The 20,506-nt window shown below is 39.8% G+C and overlaps 1 protein-coding gene, 1 non-coding gene and 1 pseudogene across 2 annotated transcripts; 1 reads left to right on the top strand and 2 right to left on the bottom strand.

The window, feature by feature from the left end:
* The first annotated feature begins 4,582 nt into the window (after nt 1–4,582).
* On the top strand, nt 4,583–12,578 carry LOC117404816 (macrophage-expressed gene 1 protein-like). The gene is made up of 2 exons (XM_059011835.1): nt 4,583–5,246; nt 10,958–12,578. Exons 1-2 carry the CDS (start codon nt 4,722–4,724, stop codon nt 12,479–12,481), a joined length of 2,049 nt encoding a protein of 682 aa, XP_058867818.1. The 5' UTR covers nt 4,583–4,721; the 3' UTR covers nt 12,482–12,578.
* Nucleotides 12,579–14,279: 1,701 nt separating this feature from the next.
* Nucleotides 14,280–20,506, bottom strand: part of LOC131696805 (macrophage-expressed gene 1 protein-like) — a 137,364-nt pseudogene continuing 131,137 nt past the window's right edge.
* Nucleotides 19,620–19,691, bottom strand: trnat-cgu (transfer RNA threonine (anticodon CGU)). Its single transcript has one exon. It is a non-coding gene; the product is annotated as a tRNA-Thr (tRNA).

The raw sequence follows: 20,506 nt of genomic DNA, 5'->3' as shown, positions 1-20,506 counted from the left end.
ACATAGCGCTTAGCGTTGAGGCCAAAAAGCTCCATTTTGGTCTCATCAGACCATAGAATATTCTTCCACTTGGTCTCAGAGTCTCCCACATGCCTTCTGGCAAACTAGCCGAAATTTGATGTGAGTTTTTTTCAACAATGGCTTTCTTTTTGCCACTCTCCAATAAAGGCCAGTTTTGTGAAGCACCCGGGCTATTGTTGCCGTATGCACAGTGTCTCCCAGCTCAGCCACGGAAGACTGTAACTCCTTTAGAGTTGCCATGGGCCTCTTGGTGGCCTCCCTGACTAGTTCCCATCTCGCCCGGATACTCAGTTTTTGAGGATGGCCTGTTCTAGACAGTGTCACAGTTGTGCAATATTCTCTCCATTTCTTAATAATGGACTTTACTGTGCTCTGGGGGATATTCAGTGCCTTGGAAATGTTGTTATATCCTACCCCTGATTGGTGCTTTTTGAAGAACCTTATTCCAGATTTGCTTTGAATGTTCCTTCGTCTTCATGATGTAGTTTTTGTTAGGAAATGTACTAACCAACTGTGGGACCTCCCAGAGACAGGTGTATTTAACCTGAAATCATGTGAAACACCTTAATTGCACACAGGTGGACTCCATTCAACTAATTATGTGACTTCTAAAGACAATTGGTTGCACCAGAGCTTATTTAGGTGTGTCATAGCAAAGGGGGTGAATACTTATTCAATCAATTAAAATTTTCTGTTTTATATTTGTAATTAATTTAGAACAATTTGTAGATTTTATTTTTTACTTTGACATAATGGACTTTTTTGTGTTGATCAGTGGCTAAAACTCCTAATTAAATCCATTTTGATTCCATGTTGTAACACAATAAAATGTGGAAAAGTCCAAGGGGTGAATACTTTTGAGAGCCACTGTATCTGCTTTTTATTAATATATAATTATTTTGTGAAGATGGTCTCGTTTACAGTTGTGCAGACAAGGAGACTGCAGCAACGTGCTGAATATACTGTCATTTTCTCAGATGGTAATTCATTTTTGTACCTGTTCATCTGACTACAACACTCCCATTATGATTTTGCAGTGAATTGCTTCCTTGACCCTGCTTCTCACAGCATTCATTTTGTGGCTCGCTGCCATGTGGATTTGCAACCCTTGGACCTGGGCTGAAACTTGCAGTGTGAAGAGCCCTTATATAGTGCATAAGTCTTAGTATAGAGTACATGCATGTCATTATAGTGTATGAGCAAGTAATCTCTGTATACAGTGTATGTGACTATAAGTGGGTGAATTATGTTCCAAGCAGCACCTTGTACCACGATCCTTGAGAAATAATCTCAAAATGTCAATTCCTCTGCCGACTGTTTTTGCTTTGACTACAGACTTGTGTTCAGTGTGTTGTTCCATCATGACACAGCCTCCAGCTGCCTTTCATTTTGTTTGTTGATACCTGTAACCAAAGGTTTTTTTTTTTTTTTTTAATTACATGCAATATCAATTATCAATATTGTTAAACAAGCAACATTATAACTTTTGGTAAAATCATGAGCCAGAACTTAAGGGAATTTTGTGCAGTCAACCCTCTTTATGCTGCCTTGGAAGTGCCTAGGCATTACAGGTAAAGTGAGGGTGAAAACAAACAAGTACTTTTAACAAGTATGTCTTTACCAGTTATGCCCCACTTTGTCAAGAAAACATTTGCAATTCCTTGCTTTATTATTTTTTTAGATGCAATGTGTAGATTTGTTTTTTTTTGCTCTGGTAAAAGTAACCACGAGTTAAGTGGAATGAATTGCCTTGGTTATTTATTTAATGACTTTTTGTGGATATCCCCTATACAAGTGACATCTATATGGCCCTTTTTACATGCAAGTTGGAGTCCTGCTAAATGTCGTGCTTTAAGTGCTAAATTTAAGATGGTTTTGCTGAATTACAATAGCTATGTTACATAGACAAGTCCTTACCAGTTTTGACCTGATGGGCTTGCTGTCCATCGTCAGGACCGTGTTGCTATCCACGTTCTACAGTTGTCATGCGAATTCCTCGTATACCAGCAATAGAGCGACTGTGGAAATAAAAGAGTGATTTTTAAATGTCGCTCTACGCTGGCGCGCCGTGAAGGTCGCTCTATATTGCTGTTATTTGTGGACTTTGCCATACAATCGTAGAACGTGGATAGCAACACGTTCCTGACAATGGACAGCAAGCCAATCAGGTCAAAATTGGTAAGGACTCAGCTATTGTAATTCAGCAGTACCACCTTAAATTTAACACTTAAAGCACGATATTTGGCATGACTCCAACGTGCAGGTAAACCCCGCCATTGTGTTTGATATCACCCCTTTAAAACGGCTGTTACGTTTTTCTAACTTATTATTATTATTTATTTCTTAGCAGACGCCCTTATCCAGGGCGACTTACAATTGTTACAAGATATCACATTATACATTATTTCACATTATACAGATATCACATTATTTTAATACAATTACCCATTTACACAGTTGGGTTTTTACTGGAGCAATCTAGGTAAAGTACCTTGCTCAAGGGTACAGCAGCAGTGTCCCCCACCTGGGGATTGAACCCACAACCCTCCGGTCAAGAGTCCAGAGCCCTAACCACTATGCTACACTGGTATCTATTTTTGGTATCTATACATATTGAAAACAGAATACACAATAAGACCGAACACAAGAATGTTTAGTTCTATTTCTCTTAACGAAACTTAAAAGATGGGCGGATGTTTTTGGTATCTATATTACACAATATCATTGTACCTTCACATTTGGCACATTGATGTTGGGTGTGTTTCTCTTGGTTACATGGCTGTGTTATGAAAGCTACTCTTGTTAAATATGTCGTATTTCTGGTTTTGTATTTTTGAAACATAATTGCCTTGGTTATTTATTCAGCGACTTTAAGTGGATCAGAATGCTTGAACATCCATGAGTAAAATAAAACAAGTTATTTCACTTTTGTTAATGATATGGGTCAATAATAATATATATATATTTTGGAAAGTATAAGACATGACAAGACATAATTAATAAATACTACTCGCAGCGGGTAGTTCTGGTGTGTGTCTCTTGTGTTAGTGGTTTTTTATTTTCCAAGATGCCTTTTGCAAAACAATGGAAATTCAATGGCAAAAACTCTGTTAAAGTAACGTTAAGGTTTGTTTGCAAATGTCCAAACAGTTAGGAAATTGCAAGTTAAGGTAGTCATGCAACCTTAACCCTGCCCCCGTATGTGTGTGTTTCCTGTCACACTTCACATCACCAAGCACATGACAAATTCTCACCATATGAATATAATATAATATTGTGAGAAGTGTTGAATTTAAATCAAGGGAAGTAATGTTAAAACTTTACAATGCATTAGTAAGACCTCACCTAGAATATTGTGTTCAGTTCTGGTCACCTCGTTACAAAAAGGATATTGCTGCTCTAGAAAGAGTGCAAAGAAGAGCAACCAGAATTATCCCGGGTTTAAAAGGCATGTCGTATGCAGACAGGCTAAAAGAATTGAATCTGTTCAGTCTTGAACAAAGAAGACTACGCGGCGATCTGATTCAAACATTCAAAATCCTAAAAGGTATAGACAATGCCGACCCAGGGGACTTTTCCAACCTGAAAAAAGAAACAAGGACCAGGGGTCACAAATGGAGATTAGATAAAGGGGCATTCAAAAGAGAAAATAGGAGGCACTTTTTTACACAGAGAATTGTGAGGGTCTGGAACCAACTCCCCAGTAATGTTGTTGAAGCTGACACCCTGGGATCCTTCAAGAAGCTGCTTGATGAGATTCTGGGATCAATAAGCTACTAACAACCAAACGAGCAAGATGGGCCGAATGGCCTCCTCTCGTTTGTAAACTTTCTTATGTTCTTATGTTCTTAATACTGGGAAATCATAGTCCTTGTGATTGGTAACATGTTCAGTATTAGCATTCCCACAATCTTTGCTGTCAAATTGTGCCTTAACCAACAATAGATGTCCATGTAGTCAGAAATGTGTAATTCATGTTGAGGTATGTAGTGATGAGTATTTGATGTTTGGAAAGGAGTACCTGAAAACGAATAGGACGTGAAATATGTGTACTCTACATGTAAGATAACATTTTCCATTACATTTCACTCTATTGTATCAATATTGCTGATAGCATTTGGAGAAATGTGGTTTGTTTAACATTAGTTCCAGTAATACGAAGAAGGGCCCTAACTAATTAATTAGCTCTACTGTATTCTGAGTTTATTAGTTTTTATTTCGAACATTGGTGAAATAATGAGTTTGACTGCAAAGATTGTGGGAATGCTAATGCAGTTACTGAACATGTTACCAATCACTAGAGTTATGTTCCTATGGCCAGTCTTCAGGGAGAATTTGTATTACTATTTTGTACCCTTGAGCACCAGTAAGTTTGGTTCTATTTCTCCTAACGAAACTTAAAAGATGGGCGGATGTTTTTGGTATCTATATTGCACAATACCATTGTACCTTCACATTTGGCACATTGATGTTGGGTGTGTTTCTCTTGGTTACATGGCTGTGTTATGAAAGCTACTCTTGTTAAATATGTCGTATTTCTGGTTTTGTATTTTTGAAACATTGCCTTGGTTATTTATTCAACGACTTTAAGTGGATCTCCCCTATACACGTGACATCTATGTTGTATAGAGAAACACGCATACCGTACATATATATATGTTGAGATAGCAGAACCGCGTCCAGACCCATTATCTCTCATCATGGGTCCTCTCTCTCTACCGTTTATACTCAGCGTCTCGCTGTTCTTACACCGCCCGGCGGAGGGCTCCACAGCATCCGAGCAGGCAGACGGCTTTTTTCCCAACAGCTTCTTGAGATCATCGAACCCTAACCGCTTTCTACTGGAATGCCGGCGAGTTTTAAAAATACCGGCTTTGGAAGTGTTACCTGGCGGCGGGTGGGACAATCTTCGTAACGTAGACTTGGGTCGGGTGATGAACTTTAACTATTCACAGTGTCGGACTACCGAAGACGGGTCTTATCTCATACCGGACGAGGTGTTCACGATACCTCAGAAACACAGCCGTGTGGATCAGAGTTCGGAACTGATAGACAGCTGGCTGCAGTACCGGAGCGTCGTGGCGAGTTCCATCAATTCGGAAGCGTCGTTTTCAATCGGCTTGCCAGGGACGTTTTCATTTTCCATCAACGGCAAATATTCGAGTGAAAGTAAGAGAGTGAAAACACATCAAGTTCGGGACGGGACAGTGACGACACGAGTGCAGGTAAGCGAATGTGTTATTTTTATTATTTATTTTAACGTTAAATATTGTTCAAGTTACTTCTAGCACTAGTCTTTCTGATCTTGCTCAGAACTGGAACTGGATATCTGCAGTGTAGTATTTTGTAGCACTGAAGACAGTTACTGTTTATATATTGTACTTGCTCTTAGTTAAACTTGATTTACTCTTAATCTAGCACTGAAGACACACTGTCAATCAAAATGTTTAAGCTCTAAACATCAAAATAAACACCTACAGGCAACAGATAATAAACACGTCTTTGTGTTTATTCTCGTAACACTTAGGGTTGGATTTGTATTTGAACGCAAGTTACCTCGAGTCTAAATAATACGCTCCACCTGTGTCAATGCTGCTGCACTGCTATTTTAAATGAGCGCTTCTTGTCTGGGTTGAAAGCGCAAGCTTGTTTACTGGGGGCACACCACGCCCACTTTTTCTATTTTTGTGTCTATTTAAATGAACCCTGCACTTCCCCTGGAATGCTGGAAACACGTCAGAGTTCAATGCAAAACTCAGAGGCGTACATACCACCAGCCATAGCATTACTATGGGCCCCGATAGAAAGATACATTATATGTAAAAAAAAATAATAATCTTAACTACTTTACAAATACATACAGGGGTTTGATTTAGGTATTAATAATAATATAATAATAATCTATTTCTTAGCAGACGCCCTTATCCAGGGCGACTTACAAGATATCACATTATTTTTACATACAATTACCCATTTATACAGTTGGGTTTTTTTTACTGGAGCAATCTAGGTAAAGTACCTTGCTCAAGGGTACAGCAGCAGTGTGCCCACCGGGGATTGAACCCATGACCCTCCGGTCAAGAGTCCAGAGCCCTAACCACTACTCCACACTGCTGCCCTGTAGTATAGGGTATTCAGGTGCTGGCCCCGTCCAATCTTGACTGAATCACTGTAATCAATCTATTAGTTTTCAAGGCCATCCACCGCAAAAAAATATCTAGTATGGTCTCAGCCTGACAGGACAGGGTAACGCTGTCCCCCACTACCTTGCTCTTTCTTGCTCTTATTGTATTACTTGTATTGTAACACTTGAAATGTATTTGCTTACGATTGTAAGTCGCCCTGGATAAGGGCGTCTGCTAAGAAATAAATAATAATAATAATAATAATAATAATAATAATAATAATAATAATAATAATAATAATAATACCACTGCCTCCTTCAGTCTCCCTTCTTCAGAGAATCAGACTGTGTGGTGCTGTTCCTATTGTTGTTGCTGCTGTATGCTTTTCAACCTCATCGTCGGGGATGTTCTACAAACATGAGTAAGACAATGTCTGAGTAAAAACTTTTAAAATTGAGCTATATTTTAGAGTACATCTATATGAAATGCCCTCAAAATTGTAATTGTAGTTTCACTTAAGTTACTGATTGGTTTTACAAGCTTTGACTGTGACTTTCAAGTGTCCTTTCCTTAATTAGGACTAAACTTTTTACTGACTTTTGAAAATAAGGCCATTTGCAAACATATTCCACAATGGAGTAGTAAAAAGCACTCCACATTAAAAAAACAATTCATCCATCTACAGCAAAAGGAAAGCTGCCCTAGAGTCACAACACTATTCTTTGGATATTTGACATGTTTTTTTAATCATTTCCATCTCCATCTTTGAGAATAAATAATACATAACATCTCTCTAAACTTGAAAGATTAAATAAAATAAAATAAAATCCACATCGAGATCATCTTTGTATCAATAGCATTGTGTAAGCCACGAAGGCTAATATTATTATTATTATTTGTTTATTTAGCAGACGCCTTTATCTAAGGCGACTTACAGAGACTAGGGTGTGTGAACTATGCATCAGCTGCAGAGTCACTTACAACTACGTCTCACCCGAAAGACGGAGCACAAGGAGGTTAAGTGACTTGCTCAGAGTCACACAATGAGTCAGTGGCTGAGGTGGGATTTGAACCAGGGACCTGCTGGTTACAAACCCATTTCTTTAACCACTGGACCATACAGCATAGTAGGATGACGTTCCTGTTTCTCCACAAAAACAGTTCTAATCTTTTCTCCCTTTCCCTTGTCATATCGTGTTGTTTTCCATGTAGCTCAAAACGTAAGGTTATGGATGCAACCCCGGTTCTCTGAAAGAGAAAATATTATTATTATTATTATTTATTTCTTAGCAGACGCCCTTATCCAGGACGACTTACAATCGTAAGCAAAAACATTTCAAGCGTTACAATACAAGTAATACAATAAGAGCAAGAAATACAATAACTTTTGTTCAAGCAAAGTACAAGTGTGACAAACCACAATTCAATAATACAGCAGGTAATAGTGATAGTTACATCAGGATATGATTAAATAGTGATAGTTACATCAGGATGTGATTAAATACAAAGTACTACAGGTTAAAAACTTGGCAGATTACAGTATTCTGAAGTACAGGATTAAATGCAGTAAAATAGGGGCTGATAAGAGCAAAATAAAGCACATTTACATGAAGGGTGATAGTGTCCCAGGATACAAACAGAGGAGTTCTACAGGTGCTCTTTGAAGAGGTAAGTCTTAAGGAGGCGCCGGAATGTGGTCAGGGACTGGGCAGTCCTGACATCTGTAGGAAGGTCATTCCACCACTGCGGAGCAAGGGTGGAGAAGGAGCGGGCTTTGGAGGCAGGGGAGCGTAGCGGTGGTAGAGCTAGTGGTAGAGCGTAGCGGTGGTAGAGCTAGTCAAAATAGCCATCAACTAATGAGTATCGCCGTCAGGAGATCCGCTTTGTATAAAAAAGCTGCCAACAGGCCACTGTAGTGCGCTGACCTCAGCGCTCCTCCCCCTGCGAGCACTGGTATCAGACAGCGTCACTACAGTTCGGTCTCTTTTGCTTCAGGCCGCAGAGGCTTGCCGAAGCGACCTCGCTGCTTGATTGCTATTTTCTCTTTCAGAGAACTGGGGTTGCATCCACAACCTTACGTTGTCTTTCAATTCGAAAATAGCCATCAACTAATGGGTACAGTGTACCAAAGCAGTCGCGAGGGAGACACTGCGGCAGACGGACATGATCGGTCATGACATGCATACCAGGATGCATGGAACAGCGCCTCAGCATCTGGGTTCGAAATGACATACTGTATGTCCTGATACAGTTTCTGTAACAATCTTAGAAGTACGGTATCGTACAGAGGATATTTCTCAACAGGAGAGCCACAGCTGTCGTCTGGCAACCACTAGGGCCGCTAGGCACCTGCCCTCTGCCCTCCCAGTGAACTGTACCAGCCTAGCGAGTGCCTCGGACACTTGCTGCAGCTCCAGTTTCTGCACGAGCGTGATAGTATCAATGAGCTCTTGAATAAGAGTCAACTGATATATCATAAGCAGGCTGGAAGAGTTGGACACAGGCAGTGTAGGCCTTCCTGAGGTTGACCTCGGTCGACCTACACTGCTTATTTTGGCATAGCAAGTCCTTAGCTGGACCAATGCCTGGAACCTTTAAGAGGGTGGCAATTGCTGAGTCCACCGGGGGGAACTCTGGCAATCCGGCGCTAGCTGCGTCATGCAGAGCCGATAAACTCCTTGCTTCAGCCACCGAAGCTGGTGCTGAAGCCGGGTTACCCCATGTGGATTGGACCTCCCGAACAAAGTCAGGGAAGGGAGGTTTTTTGTCTAGTGGGCGCGAATGAAGGAAACCAGTAGCGCGGTAACTCCTTGTCCTGCGGACATTCTACAGTATATATATATATATATATATATATGCTTACAAGAATGGCTAACCCCAAGGTCAGCCAGATAAATTGTAGTAGAAACTCGAGCAGAGCCAGCCGGCACGCCGAAAATAGAGCGAGGCGGGTGGACGCAATATCAACAGAGCCCGGTGATATGCGGGCTGCGATCGCAGCTCAGGGAGCGGGAGGTCAATTGAGTAAACCCGGGGAAGGGGCAGCCGCCAGCAACTAGAAAGCGAGAGGGGTACAACAATTAGACACGTTCCCAAATTAGCAATAAGTAATAAGAATAAACCAATACTTAGCTCCTTCTAGGACAAGCGCTGAAAGCAAAAGAGACCGTACTGTAGTGACGCTGTCTGATGCCACTGCTCGCAGGGGGCAAAAGAGACCGTACTGTAGTGACGCTGTCTGATGCCACTGCTCACAGGGGGCAGAAGAGACCGTACTGTAGTGACGCTGTCAGATGCCAGTGCTCGCAGGGGTTAAAAGAGACCGTACTGTAGTGACGCTGTCTGATGCCAGTGCTCGCAGGGGGCAAAAGAGACCGTACTGTAGTGACGCTGTCTGATGCCAGTGCTCGCAGGGGCCAAAGAGACTGTACTGTAGTGACGCTGTCTGATGCCAGTGCTCACAGGGGGCAGAAGAGACCGTACTGTAGTGACGCTGTCAGATGCCAGTGCTCGCAGGGGTTAAAAGAGACCGTACTGTAGTGACGCTGTCTGATGCCAGTGCTCGCAGGGGGCAGAAGAGACCGTACTGTAGTGACGCTGTCTGATGCCAGTGCTCGCAGGGGGCAAAAGAGACCGTACTGTAGTGACGCTGTCTGATGCCAGTGCTCGCAGGGGGCAGAAGAGACCATACTGTAGTGACGCTGTCTGATGCCAGTGCTCGCAGGGGGCAGAAGAGACCGTACTGTAGTGACGCTGTCTGATGCCATTGCTCGCAGGGGGCAGAAGAGACCGTACTGTAGTGACGCTGTCTGATGCCATTGCTCGCAGGGGGCAGAAGAGACCGTACTGTAGTGACGCTGTCTGATGCCAGTGCTCGCAGGGGGCAGAAGAGACCGTACTGTAGTGACACTGTCTGATGCCACTGCTCGCAGGGGGCAAAAGAGACCATACTGTAGTGACGCTGTCTGAGTGCTGAAGAAGTCCTGACCAGCTGCTGCCTGAATCGGGCTGATCGAAACCAGTGTTTAGCTATTATTTAACTAAATATTATTTGACAGATCCATGTTTGTATGGCAAGTTTGTTTACATTGTTTTATTTAACACAGTTTCATCTTTAATTTGTTTAAATAGATGAAACATTGGCCTACAGTTCGATGAAACATACAGTTAATAATTTAAACATTTTGTTACAAATAATGTTTCCGAACGATGTGTGTATTTCACCGCTAAAACCGGTGGTCTTAAATTAATCCATTTCATTTTACATAGACTTACCTTAAAGTTCAACTGTTGAGGTCATCTGTGATTTCACATACTTTAATTATCACTAATCTTGGATTCGATATTATGCTAATGTAGATAATCAAATCGGATAGTGATATTCAGAGTGTGTGAAAAAAAACATAGCGTTTAAGAATGTGTTCATATTACAAAGGACTAAATACCAGTGTTTACAGGATCACATATAAACACTGCTGCTTAGGGATAGAAAACCTCCCTGCATCAATAAACACACACCATTTATCTTATAAACACATCACATGCTCTTTGGTTTTACAGTGCAGTTACTGTATATATATATATATATATATATATATATATATATATATATATATATATATATATATATATATATATATATATATTGTACTTGCTCTTAGTTAAACTTGATTTACTCTTAACTTAGCAAGACAGTTACTTTGTATTGTACTTACTCTTAGTTAAACTTGATAATGTTCTCTCTCTCTCCCTCCCCCCTCCTCTTTCACCCTCTCCCCCTCCACTCTCCTTCCCCCTCCCCATCTCTCCAGGTTCGTAATCTCCTCTACTCAGTCCAGTCCACTCCAGGCTTCTCCCTTGACCCGCGGTTCCAAGATCAGGCCTACAAGATCGCCGAGGCCCTGGAGAACAACCAGACCCGACTGGCCGGCTTCCTCTCCGAGTCCCTGGTGCTGAACTACGGGACCCACGTCCTCACCACGGTGCACGCTGGAGCCAGCCTGGTCCAGGAGGACTTCCTCAAATCCACCGTCCTCTCGGGCAGCCAGGACTCTTCTTCTTCCAGGTCCATCAGCGTCTCTGCTGGATTGCGTTTCTTCGATGTCGTCAACGTGGGATTCGGCAACCAAAGTGGGGCCTCCAGCTCGACTCAGGACTCCGCTAGCCGGCAGTACGTTGGAAACATCACCTATTCGGTCACTGAAAGCCACGGAGGAGCCCTGTTCTATCCTGGTATTACCTTGCAGAAATGGCAAGAAAGCATCGCCAATAATCTGGTGGCGATTGACCGCACTGGTCTGCCTTTGCCGGCTGTGTTTAACCAGCAGTCTCTACTGGGCTTATCAGAGCCTACAATCCACAAACTGGTGCTGGCCGTGACCCAAGCCATCAAGACCTATTACCAAGTCAACACCGTCCCTGGCTGCGTCAAGGTAGAGTCGCCGAATTTCAATTTCCATGCAAATGTAGACGACGGCTCTTGCCAGGCCACAGTAACGAATTTCTCGTTCGGAGGCGTGTTTCAGGACTGTATGGCACTAACGACGGATTCTCAGGATCTATGCCACGAACTGGAACAGAAAAACCCACTAACAGGTGCCTATTCCTGTCCTGAACAATACAGCGCAGTCAAACTCCAAACAGATAACAAGGAACAAGGCTACAGTACTTACGAATGCCACGAGGAATGCAAAACAACATTTTTGTTCTTTAAAAGTTGTAATCAAGTCTGTGGTGACATCTATAGGGTCAGGAAAGCCCGTTTCAATGCCTATTGGTGTGTAGCGACCCAAAAACAAGTGCCATCTCTTTCGGGGTACCTTTTCGGAGGCCTGTACACCTCTGCTAGTCCAAACCCTCTCACCAAATCACAGTCATGCCCGGCTGGCTTCGTAGAGTTGAAGCTGTTTGATGGGATGAAAGTGTGCGTGAGTAATGATTATGAAATGCAGGCAGGGAATTCAGTCCCGTTCGGGGGGTTTTTTAGCTGCCACACTGGGAATCCCTTAAGTGTGGAGAGGGGGGGGGAGGATAAGGAGAATGGAGAGGTTTCAGCCCAAAAATGCCCTAAAGGTTTTAGCCAACACCTAGCAGGAATGAGCGATGGATGCCAGATTATGTACTGCGTGCGTTCCAGCGAGTTCACCGAAGGGCAGCTGCCCGATATACGCTTGCCGCCGTTTATTCGTAAACCATTGGTCAGCAACGCCATGACTAACACGATCATGATCATGAGCGAGGGCAATCTGTCCTGGGTCAAAGATTCCAAAACCAATCTGTGGAAGATCGCACAGCCTGAGGATTTCCACCAGATGAGCCAACTTTTCAACCCCTGAAAAGAGAGCTTGTCACCGGGCGCTTATGTGGGTGTGGCCCTGGGGGTGTTGGCTGGTGTGGGGGTCGCCGTAGCAGTGGGGGTTTATGGGAGGAGGTGGTGGAGGAGGAGGGGAGGGGATGGGGAGTTTCATGAAATTGAAGAGGGAGGGAGACAGGGGGAGGGGGAGGAAGAAGTTGTTAGAAGTAGCGTTACCACAATATCAAATTCACAGTATTTGAGTCTTAAATTATTATTTTTTTCCTACGGTTTTTGAAATTCCGATATCAATGATACGATATTTAAATTAATTTACAACATTACAAAAGGATTCCTCTAGGAATATGAAAATCTATTTTGGCATAACATATTTTGGCTCCCTTAAGTGTTTAAAAACACTTTAATAAGCATTGAAAATAATGTATTCAGTTAGAAACGTATTAACCTGCTATTGATTCCAGATGTACAAAAGAATGATGGAAACAAAATCAGATTGAAAAACATTTATCTTATATATACAATACAATATGTAAGGTCAATGTTTTGCAGTGTGGAGTAGTGGTTAGTGCTCTGGACTCTTGACCGGAGGGTCGTGGGTTCAATCCCAGGTGGGGGACACTGCTGCTGTACCCTTGAGCAAGGTACTTTACCTAGATTGCTCCAGTAAACCCAACTGTATAAATGGGTAATTGTATGTAAAAATAATGTGATATCTTGTAACAATTGTAAGTCGCCCTGGATCAGGGTGTCTACTAATAAATAATAATCTGATTTTGTTAGCACTGAATACAGTAACTGTAAAAATAGTGTACTTGCTTTTAAACAGGATTTCCTCTTAATGTAGCACTGAAGACAGTTACTATATATATTGTACTTGCTCTTTGTTGAACTTGAATACTCTTAATTAAGATAATAAAGTGGTGTTCTGTGGTTATGGGTTGTGAAGTAATCAAAAAATAATAAAATAACAAATTAATTGAAATTGTCTGAGTTAATAAAATGGCTTGGATAAATTAGGTACTGTGATTGGCTAAACAAGATCACGTGACTGTGCAGTAATTTCTTACCTGATCTATTACTATTACTCTGCCTTAATAATAACAGAGCTGGATTAAATCGCGATGCTAACAGTATTTCTGTTGGTAGAAATGTCAACATAATAATGGATACAGAGTTCAAATCATCAAACAATGTTTTAATCTCTGTTGTTAAGAAATACCGAAAAATAGCTAAACACATTTCAATAAAATTAATAAAAAATATTTTGCTCTTTCCGTCGAAACAGCTGTTGGACTTTTAAACAAGGTCTGGTTTTGACATAGGCTGTGTAAGGAAAAACTGATGAAAACTGAAAAACAATATCAGTGAAAGTCCAAAATATGTTTATTGGTGCAATACAAGAATATAACTATTTGAAGAAAGCAGAGACACATGCTCTGGGTCACAGCGGATGGAATCTGTGCCCCAGACAATGGCTGCAATCACTTTTTAATAACATAGAACACTCCCCTGTAATGACATCATTTGAGACCCTCCCCACCTAAACCTGTGTACATGGCCAGTCCCGAAGCCTCACAAACATTCCCCTGCATCTCTTATCTCTGAGATTCTCCCATCCCCCCGTGCAACCAAAACAGAGCACAACAGAGACCCTTTCCACAAATGCCCATAAATGGTCATATTTGCTGTCCCTGCAATCTATTGAGAGAGACTGCATTCCAAAATACCCCACCTGCACTCTGTGCTCAATATCTCTCCATTGAAAGTTCCATACACACAATGTATTAATATGGACTATCAAATGTCCTTACAATCATCCCTTAGATGCTCTAAATATAATATATGAGAGTATCTCACCATCATACACAGGACACAATAGTTCAAATTCAATTACATAACAGTGATGCAAAATAATACAAACTTTATCAAAAGTAGTGATTTATAAGGAATTGATTTAAGATTTAATTTAATCCCAGCGACAAGCTTCTGTTTTAGGTTGTCTAGATGCATCCTAGATCTTACCCGTCTTTGAATACCTGCCATCGATAGGGTTATTAAATCAATAATTCCTATAATCAACAACTCCTTAAGTTTCTTTGTGCGAATTCGAATTATTTCACCATAATACTAGTGAATCATTCTAGGAAGATATATAAACATCATCAGTATGATTACAAAAATAGTTCAACTCCAGGTTACTGCTCCCTTAAACAGACAATCCCAGTATGTATTCTTGTACAGAAATTCCAAATTTCTTTCATGTATGAATTCATCAGTTTTGTCTTGATGAGCGTCCACTGGAACCTGTATTTCTGCTCAATGTACCTTTATCCTTTCTTCCTCTCCCAGTAGTTGTTTCAATCTATCTGTAATTTCAGGAAAGGGATTCACTTGAAGCTTATTGGAATCATAGGTGTCAGCAGCATGAATCATCATTCTCTTTAGCATAGAGGGGAAAAAACACATTTTCCATGTACAGATGTTTAACAGGTGTAACACAAAAATAGACATTCTAAAGTTATTACAGATTTGATTTCTTACAATTTTTCGCATTTGTAGTAAAACAGTATTTTAACATTTGTGTATGTAAAAATCACTTCTTCCAGAATCCATATTTCAGACCATATCAACATTATGTTCACATCAGATTGATTTAAACTAACTTCAAAAATGATCACTCAACATTGAATAAGTACTAAAATAGTTTATCAATGCTTAACTATCTATCTGCAACATTAGTAAACAATTACCCCTTTTCTCCTTAATTATGCAAACCCCATTACATCTTGTGATATGCTTTACAATACCCACAAACACAATCATTTTACACAATATTTCTATTGCTAACCCATTGTTACAAATAACATTAACATACATTTCCCTTCATTCACTCCAGACATATTCAATAATACAGTAAATCATTTAAATATCCCATTATTTAAAAAACTAATGTCCATGAAAGGCGATCTCATAGTCCATTTGTTCTTTAACAGAACAACAGTTTCAATGTTCAGTCCTGTTCTTGGAGTGAAAGAGATTCGGTATGTGATCATCAGCTGAATGCTTCATTGTTGTCTTCACCCGTCCCAACATTTGAATCTTCATCAAAATCAGAATCACCTCATTTCAGCACCTAGAAGAAAATCAAGTGCAGTATTAATTCTTTTGATAACATCTGATTTAATTTCAACCTTGAGGTTTCCTCTTCACCTGGTGATGTCTGCCTACATGATGCAGTCTGTGTGAGAGAAGAAATGTTTGCTTCTTTTATTTCAACGATCTGTTTCATCATAATAAGTATGATTATTAATTCGCAAGATCTCTATTGAAACATACAAAGTGCAAATCCTCCCTTTGTCTCAACACAAACAAATATAATATGTAAATTAGAACATCACCCATTGAAAAATTAAACTAAAATTGGCAATGCTTTTCCTGAATTATTTCATTGCAGTTCCAAGAACCACCACCGAGTGTCACTGTATAACATGTATTGTATATACAGCATTTTGAACAATTCCCTTTGTACCCTCGCTTATGATTATTATTTGTTTATTTAGCAGATGCCTTTATCTAAGGCGACTTACAGAAACTAGGGTGTGTGAACTATGCATCAGCTGCAGAGTCACTTACAATTACGTCTCACCCGAAAGACAGAGCACAAGGAGGTTAAGTGACTTGCTCAGGGTCACACAATGAGTCAGTGGCTGAGGTGGGATTTGAACCAGGGACCTCCTGGTTACAAGCCCTTTTCTTTAACCACTGGACCACACAGCCTCCTATAAAGTATAGGAGGCTCGCTACAAAGTATTTACCATGTTAGCTAGTTCTCCTAAGACGTAATACTAGACCTGTACTACTGTACCTTGTGTTCCCTAACTCAGTACTCAGAACAAATATTGAAGCAATCAGTCACAAGCCACCTAGACCATGGATTATGCCTTTGTTCACAAACTTTACCAAAGGAATGTTCTCATGGACCCCAAAATAAGCAAGAGAGAGAGATGTTTCCCAGCATCTACTACAGCACCACTTTTCATTTCCATAATCCATTGATGCATTTCTGCTGTAACAATGTTCTCTTTCATTCATTCTCATTACCCAGGTCCAATCACACCCTTGATATTTGTTCTCCAACATATATATATATATATATATATATATATATATATATATATATATATATATATATATATATATATATATATACACACAGTAATGAATTTTGCTGCTGTCTTTCAGGATAATGTCCTTGTGGTGTGTAGGAGGCAATAATAAATCCAAGGAAAGCAGAACCTAGAAGGAAACACACCAGGGCGTGGCTTTATTTGAAACAAAACAAATGCATTTTTTGGGTCTAGTTAAGTTGTCCCTCTCTAAACAGGGACAGACTATTCCTAGTGATGGGTACAAAGCCTCACCCGCTTCGACCCGTCTCGAACCATTAGAAGCAAACAGTGTTGTGAATCAAAGGTTCAATTGGTTCGCATGAAGCAATACATCACTTGACACAAACGCCTGCAGTTCTACGGATCCTCTGAAGCTGCAGACGCTCGGGGTGTTCAGTCACGCACGCTCACGGAGTAAAATCTTGCTGACGGTGTCGTAGCTTCACTATCGAAACGTTTTGATGGTATATTTACAAAAGGAGACACAAACCACCAATACAACGCTTTAATTCGAATCAGTAATGCTTCGTTGACGTAGGTTAGAATTGGAAGGAAGAATATACTGTTTGTCAAATTACAGTTTAAATGAATTTCAATTCATCTTTGTTAAATTAAAAAACTATATATATATATATACATATATATATATATATATATATATATATATATATATATATATATATATATATATATAAACATATGCTGGCTACTATTATGTGAAATTGGGGGAGTTTAATTATTGTTAATTATTATAAAAATAAATGTAATGATTATTTGAGATGTTTTCCAGAAATAATTGTTAATAAAATGTCTTTTCAAACCTTTGTCAAATAAGTCTTGAATTCAATATTATTTCATTCTGATACATCACCAAAATAAATATAATTTATAAATATTAAATTGCTATACTGTTGAAAACACACCACTACACCTAAAGCACCATATCTTGTTGATGTTTGTATTATGACTGTGGGATCCGTGACGGCTCTATGAGTTTAGTGAGATGAAGTAATCAACCTCAATCTAGCGGTCCGGGTTCGTATATGTAATATGCTTTTTTTTTTTTTTTTTTTTTTTTTTATAAAAATATATATGGATGTATTTGTAGAAATCTTTGCATTCAAGTATGTTTTACTGAAATGTAATAAAATAAACATTATTATGATGTTATGTTTCTATATATTATGCTCTTTAAAAACACTTTTTAAAAAAAAAATGTTCAATAGGTTTTAATTGACTTGGGGTTACGCTTCAAGTATGTTGTATGCTTAAAAATAATCTGTAATAATCTAGCCATCCGAGAGACACCGATGAGACACTGAACTAATGACCCATTAATGCTTTGCCTAATACTAGAATGCCTATGCGTTTTGGAGAGGGGCTTCAACTGATTCAACTACGTTAGCGCGGAGCTTCTAATCATTCACGAGGTTCATTGCTTCATTGAGACTTCAAATCGCTCACAGGAGCTCATTGAGGCTTCAGATCAGTCACATGATTCAGTGATTCACTGCTTCAGGAGATTCAAATGACCACTGCTTCATGTGAAGCAAACAAATGACGTAACCCGCCTCGAACCTTCTGAAGCAAACAGTGTTCCGCATGAAGCAACGCATCATGTGATCTGACTGAACCAGAATCAATACAATGCTTCCTTGAAATACAGCCTAGATTACTCCTGGAAGGAAGCGTTTATTATTTCTCTCTTTTTTCAATTAGTTTATTTAAAAAATATCATAAAATATGATTCTTTTAGTTTTGAATTTTGGAAAATGTAATTATTATTTAAAATCTAAAACAAGTTCATACACGCACACTTTCTCACAGGAGCAGGGATTTGATCCTGCGCTTCACAAGCATTTCTAATTACATGATTTACTAACTTGTTGCGCCACCGGGAAACTGGCTAATAAATGAAATATCAAATATCTTACTTGTTTCAACGCTAATTTTCCAGCCGAGTACATCAGGTCAGATATGCCTCCCTTTCTAAAGCAACTTGATCGTGTTTTCGATTGTACAACAATGTTATATTTCAAGTATGATAATGCGTATGCATGGCTGGCTTTTTTGTTGGGTAATCACATGTGTGGTTGATATATAAACAGATAGCAGAGACATTATGAAATGTAACTTCATTTTGTAAGTCACAAATGACACTGACAGAGCCTGTAAAAAGCGTGCTTTACGGTGTCTTTCATGTACATTAGGCTACAGATCATAATTTCTAAATGCCAAGTTCCAGTGTGGAGTAGTGGTTGGGGCTCTGGATTCTTGACCGGAGGGTCGTGGGTTCAATCCCAGGTGGGGGACACTGCTGCTGTACCCTTGAGCAAGGTACTTTAAGAAAATACTGAACGACAGAACCAAAGATTCTAGTTTGTTTAATATAAATGGTGTGGATATTAAACTGCTTGCATTCCCTGGTTTGTTTTGACGTTGACCAACATGTGGAATCACAGGATTGGTAGATGTTCAGTTATTTAGCTTTTCTGTTTGAATACTTGCTGCACACCCTTAAAAAGTGGAAGAAGAAGAATTTCATCTTAGTTTGATGACTTATATTTCATTGTGCATAAGAGGTATCTACGCTTTTTGTCACATTTGATGTAAGAAAGTTTCGCAATCAAGGAAATGTGCCCATTACTGGACACATTCAAATAGACAATTAACCTCTAATACGTTAGGTTTTTAATCAAATTAGTTTCTTTACAAATGACATACAAGGTAAAAAAAATCATGCGCCTTGATAGATTGCATTCCTGAAACTGACAGCTCGGCACCGTTGGCTGTGCTTGATAGGAAATGGTGTTGTTGGAGTCGGGGTATAGCTCAGCGGTAGAGCATTTGACTGCTGATTAAGAGATCCCCGGTTCAAATCCGAATACCCCCATTTTTATTTAAATTAAAATACAATTTGCATTATAGAATTTTTCATTTCAGCTGCAAAGGTACAAACAAGTAACAAATAGTGTTTTAAAGACAGCAACAAGGTACGGACGGGGATTGAACCCGTGATCTTCGGTTTACGAGACCGACGCCTTACCACTTGGCCACCGCACCCTTCATGACTGCAAATGAAATCGGAAGCTTGGACTCTATTGAGAAGGCTGCCCGGAAAGAGAATCTGGCTGGAAACCAACCTTACAGTTAACAGCTGAATGCCAAGGATGGGCAAAATAGTCTCGGAAACTCTTTAAATACAAAACATTGGTCTCCATATTTATTTAAAATACAAATAGAAAATAGGTTGCCAGACATGTATTTTAAATAGAAATTAGTAAATAATATTTTGCAAATAGTATTTTTTTTAAAACACTTGACACCCTCTACCGGCTGTAGTATACACCCATTTTTTATTTATTGTTTTCATAATAATGAACTGAAAGTTTCAGTACTGCCTCAGTCCACAAGCCTGTCAGGAACCGTATTTTGATCCAAAAGATCTGGTACTTCTATACCTCAAGACTCCCCTCTTCAGACAGCACCTGCAGAACTCCTATTTTCCCTGTGGACACTTTATCACTCTTCCTCAATGTGCTTTACTTGCTCTTATCTGCTCCCTATTTTACTGCATTTACTTTACTGTAATCTGCCACAAGTGTTATTCAATCTGTAGTATTTTGCATTTAATCATATCCTGATGTAACTATCACTGACACTGTTATCTGCTCTGATTACTGAATCGTATTTTGTCATATACTTGTACTTTTTAGAACTGAAGTCATTGTGTTTTATCTTGCTCTTATATGTATGAATACTTGAACTGTGATTCTTGAAATGTATTTTTGTTTACGATTGTAAGTCACTGTGGGTAACGGCGTCTGTGTCCTCAGAAGGCTCTGATTATATTACGATTACTGTCAGGATCACATAAC

This window comes from Acipenser ruthenus, chromosome 43 (genome assembly GCF_902713425.1).
Source record: "Acipenser ruthenus chromosome 43, fAciRut3.2 maternal haplotype, whole genome shotgun sequence".
NCBI classification, from domain to species: Eukaryota; Metazoa; Chordata; class Actinopteri; order Acipenseriformes; family Acipenseridae; genus Acipenser; species Acipenser ruthenus.
Note: the sequence above shows the minus strand (reverse complement) of the source record. Positions and strands in the feature narration are given on the sequence as shown.

Excerpts from the sequence above, each read along its gene's own strand:
- LOC117404816 (XM_059011835.1), top strand. The coding sequence starts at position 4,722 with ATGGGTCCTCTCTCTCTACCGTTTATACTCAGCGTCTCGCTGTTCTTA. Across the intron at positions 5,247-10,957 it reads CAGTGACGACACGAGTGCAG|GTTCGTAATCTCCTCTACTC; the intron begins GTAAGCGAATGT and ends CCATCTCTCCAG.